This window comes from Ziziphus jujuba, chromosome 1, assembly GCF_031755915.1.
Source record: "Ziziphus jujuba cultivar Dongzao chromosome 1, ASM3175591v1".
NCBI classification, from domain to species: Eukaryota; Viridiplantae; Streptophyta; class Magnoliopsida; order Rosales; family Rhamnaceae; genus Ziziphus; species Ziziphus jujuba.
In genome coordinates, this window is record NC_083379.1 from 7,274,010 (window position 1) to 7,278,843 (window position 4,834).

General features: G+C 32.7%; 1 protein-coding gene across 1 annotated transcript; it reads right to left on the reverse strand.

The window, feature by feature from the left end:
* Window positions 1-890: 890 nt before the first annotated feature.
* Window positions 891-4,503, reverse strand: LOC132799199 ((R)-mandelonitrile lyase 1-like). Its single transcript, XM_060815465.1, has 4 exons — window positions 4,355-4,503; window positions 3,206-3,868; window positions 1,923-2,766; window positions 891-1,160 (listed from the first exon to the last, which is right to left on the reverse strand). The coding sequence occupies exons 1-4, from the start codon at window positions 4,488-4,490 to the stop codon at window positions 1,115-1,117; spliced, it is 1,689 nt and encodes a 562-aa protein (XP_060671448.1). The 5' UTR covers window positions 4,491-4,503; the 3' UTR covers window positions 891-1,114.
* Window positions 4,504-4,834: the final 331 nt, after the last annotated feature.

Genomic DNA, 4,834 nt, shown 5'->3' on the forward strand with positions numbered 1-4,834 from the left:
CTATATCCAATGAATAAATCCTCATTTTTAATAAAACAGTTATTAAACATAGTTAATTCTTTAGAAATTATAATTAATTTAAAATGAAATAATTTTGAACTGTTGAATCAATTTCATCTAATAACTAGAATGATTTGTCAAAAAATCGTTGTTAAAATCCCTTTATTCAAGAAAATAACCTCTTAAATTTATATTCTAAAAAAAATGACATAATGAATTCAAAATTGAACAAAGAAAGATAGAATTTATGCTTATATTTATCGATTCCTATATAATTTGGGATTTAAGTGTGGGTTAAATTTGGCTGGGAGTTTAGATGTTAACATGAGAGAGGAGTGGATTCAGCTTTGGTTCAGGGTGCAACTGCATTTTGTTGTACCTGTTCTTGTGAGTTTTACATTGTTTCTAAATACAAAGATACTACAATATTACTAAATATATTTTTATGCTTAGTTTTCTAACAGAAATATTAAAACATTGATCATATCGACGTATAATAGTTAAAATTTATAACGTAATAAATGTTTAAGCAATTCATCAAAATTTTTACCATGTCCTCAAAATCTTTTGAGCCAACTATAAATGCAGTTTTATAAATTTAATCTCATTTATCTCATTTTTTTAATTATAAAATATTACACAATATTTTTGAATTGGTAATTGGATTTTGCGTTCTTGTGCAAATCTAAAAGTTGGGATGTTCTTTTAACTTAGCCTATGGGTTTTTTTATTTTTTTTTATTTTTTATTTTTTTGGGTCCAAATCTTAATGCACATCCCCAATGGTCTCTCCCAGTGCGATTTTAGAGGATCTTTTTACATTTGGAAGTTATAAAACTTCTAAAGTGTTCTCCATAGAAATCAAACCCTGCTGACAAAGGCGGGGATCAATTTGGCTAAAAGTATTCTTCAAATAAAATACAATATCAAGATACATTGAACAAACTCCAGAAAGTCAAAAAAATAATGTGATGACAAATCTTTTTTTTTTTTTTCCCGCTACACTCGTATATCTATTTTTTGACGTTTCTTTTTCGGGTCATTATTGTAATTTAATGCTACAAAAGATTAACATTGTTCTTACTTGTCTCCTACTATTCTCTTTTTAGTGTTTCCTACTTTGATGGGCTTCTTTGCTGAAGCATCTTAAGGCCCATGTACCTGTCCAAAGTAAGATGAAAATAAAGAAAACATGATTAAAAATAAATAAATAAATAAATCTCAACATGTCAAACGCAGCAGAGGAAACTGAGTTACTTCATTCTGAATTATGATTTCATGCTAAATATTTTTATTAAAATTTTACATAATCCACTACTAAACATTCATTTGAAATATGAAATGACAGAAATGACAATTTAATTGATATGTGCTAAGAATTCACTTTTCCATATAAAATTTTTATTTTAAAAAACTCAATTAATTATAGTCAACAGTAATACATTATGGATGAGGATTATCTTTTATCTTAATTTTCAGGTTCAATTCCCTTCCAGTAATAAAATAAAATCTTGTTTTAAAAGTGATATTTACTTTTTTTTTTTTTTTTCTTTTTGGGAACTTTGGTCATTTTGTCTCTTTTCTAGGGATATAAATCTTTTTTTTCATTATTTTTATTGAGATTTTATTACTGATTAAATAAAAAAGAAAACAAAGAATAAGGACAGAAAATCTCAATCTGTTTTCTACTACTTTTCAAATGAGTCGGTATCCTAATAGTGGGAAAAAATTGGGACCAAAAAAATGAGGAGGAAAACTCCTTATCCGCTATTGACAATGGTAACAAAATTATAAACAGTGGCCAACACGCAAAAATGAAAGCATGCAATGTGAACTAGAGAGTTGACATTGACCCAAAAGAATAGATAGTTTTGAAGCCAATCAAAAAAGAAAAAAAAGACGAAAAAGGAAAGACAAAAATACCTGGCCATCATCATAACGGTGGCTTGAGGATTGGTCCCCGGTGATCTATTGAAAGTGGAGCCATCAACAACACGAAGTGCATTAATCCCCATCACCCGCAAATCACCATCCACCACCTTCCCCACCAAGCAACCTCCATGATAATGCCAAAACGTCTCCACTGTCGTTTTACAAAATACTTCCATTGACAAATCATCAGACGGGTTCACCGGAAAAGGTGCTCCAAAATACACAAAACCCTCTCCACCCAACAATCCTCTCAACTTAAACCTATCCATGGACTCCGTCTTCAGCACCTCCCCAATCTTCCTCATCCCACTTACACACCGAGCAAGATCCACCGGATCTTCGAAGTAGTTGAACCTGACAACTGGGTTGTCTCTCACATCAGCTGGCGATGCCAACCGGAGAGAACCAGTGGATAGTGGTCCGACGATTTTCTCCCCGACCGTCGCCACGCTGACATCGACGGGGAAAGTTGCGTTTGGGAAAAGCGTTGATGGGGGAAGAAGTGAAGAAGGAACTTTGGAAGAGAGGGATTCGATGTAGTAATCGTTTGTGATCCCTACGACCTGTACGTACGAAGGGTCCAATGGAAATGGGCTGATGATGTTGATGGTGTTGCGGGGATTGTCGGCCATGAACTTTCCGACGTAAGGATTCGGGTGGACGATTGGGATTTGCTGTGAGGAAAGTTCGGAATCTGGGCCGACTCCACTGAGGAGGAGAAGCTGAGGGCTCCCAATCGACCCTGCACTCAATATCACCTCTCCTTTGTCTCGTATATGTGCCCTGTGACTTTTTCCTTTTGAATCACTGTATAGGACTCCCCTCGCCGACAATCCTGTCCAATTATTCATCAAATTGAATTTGAATCGTTGCCCCGACAAAATAATAATTTTTAGCATTGTATATACTTAAAGGTGATTTAATATGTTAATCTAATAAAGATTCACATGATGATATATATATATATATATATATGTTTTTTAAATAGATAATAAATGGTAATAGTCTTTTTCAGTTTCAATGAAGTAGTTAGAATGCACATCAGCCAACGTAATAGATAATGCATATTGACCTTCACGGCATTTTTTATTTTTTATTTTCTTTATAATGAACGGCTTCATCGATTTATCACAGCATCTTGTTAATGTTGCTATCCTGATTAGATGCTAATATTATAACTTTTATTAGATTTGTTATGAAAATAACTTATTTTGTTAGTTCACTAAAAACATATATGAAATTAGATGTCAATGTATATATATAGATATGTATACCTGCTGGATCGGAAGAAAAGATGATTCTTTCGACTGTTGCATGAACTGCAATTTGCAGGTTGGCGAGTTGCCCTCTATTTAACAACTCCACAGCTCCATGTCTCCTTCCATCCTCATCAAAGATGGAAGCTCCAACTTTGGTTCCGACAATGTGATCCAAACTGAATCCATTTTCAGGTCCAACTCCTGCTTCCAAAAGAGCTTGTTTCGCAATGGATTGCCAAACGGACAGATGATCGGATCGGAAAACAACAGTCTCTTCCACCCACTGATATGCCTTCTCGACCATGTCCATGTCCCATTGGATGCCTGATTCTTTATAGAATTCATCTTCAGCTCTCGAGTAGAAACCTATATTGATCATGCTGCTACCACCCAATATCCTACCTCTTGCATTTGCAACTCCATCTTCAGATTTGAATCTCTGAGCAGGTGTATTTCCATCGTCTACTTGGATGAGAAATCTTAATAACCCATCTGCGCTCAACACTTGTGGATATGCGGCAGGAACACTGCCTCTTTCAAGGACAAGAACAGAGTATTTCTCTGATAAAGTTGCAGCCAATGGACACCCTGCAGTGCCGCCTCCCACTATTATATAGTCGTATTCTTCTTCTATTGGTAGATCGCTGGCATTATATACAGATTTCATGTAACTAAAATCTGCAAAACATGAACATTGAAAAAATTAATTAATTAATTAATTAATTTCATATATAAAATATACTAAGTAAAGGATTCATCACTTCAGAGAATAAAAAAGAAAATAAAAATAACAATTAGTCAGCTCCCACTAATATCAAATAGTTTACATATGAACCTTGGCATAAAAAAAAAAAATAAAAAAAAAATAAAGGGGATATATCAGTTTCCTGAAAATCTACAAATAGCAAAATGGGCAAACCTCAAAGCTATGATATATATATATATATATATATATATAGATATATATGATGAACATAAATTATTTTCTGCTGCGTGCTGGTATCGATTTCATGCATGTAGTTCATTGCCCCAACGAGATGTAACAAGGTGCTGCTGGGCGCCCTTATGAGCAGAGGTATAATGCCCAATAGGTAAAAATTATATATATATATATATATATATATATATATATGTAATAAATAGGGTTATAAAAATGTAAAGTACCATTTTTATTGGACCCAGTGGGCAATGCAAGAATCTGTTGTTGAGGAAGGAAAAGATGAAAGAGAAGCAACAAGATTAGAGCAACCATTGTATGTATTGAATTCCATATTAAAGGAATTGTTTTCTGCTTTGACATTTATATATAAAAGATTCTGTAGCCATTTGGCCATTGGTGTAAATAAAAAGATAACGGTCACACTCCAAACTCCAATTAGAAGAAAGAGGAGGTTACGTTAACGTGTTTGACCAAATACCATATGTCAATTTACCAAATATTTATATGCATAATATATATATATATATATATATATATATATATATATATATATATATATATATATATATATATATATATAAGTTTTCTTAAAGTTTCAGTTTTCTCAAGGCAAACTTTTTTGCGCTTTTATAATGATTTTTAATTCTATTATAACATTATCCAACTACTTCTATAAAAATAAATAAATAAATAAAAATTATGTG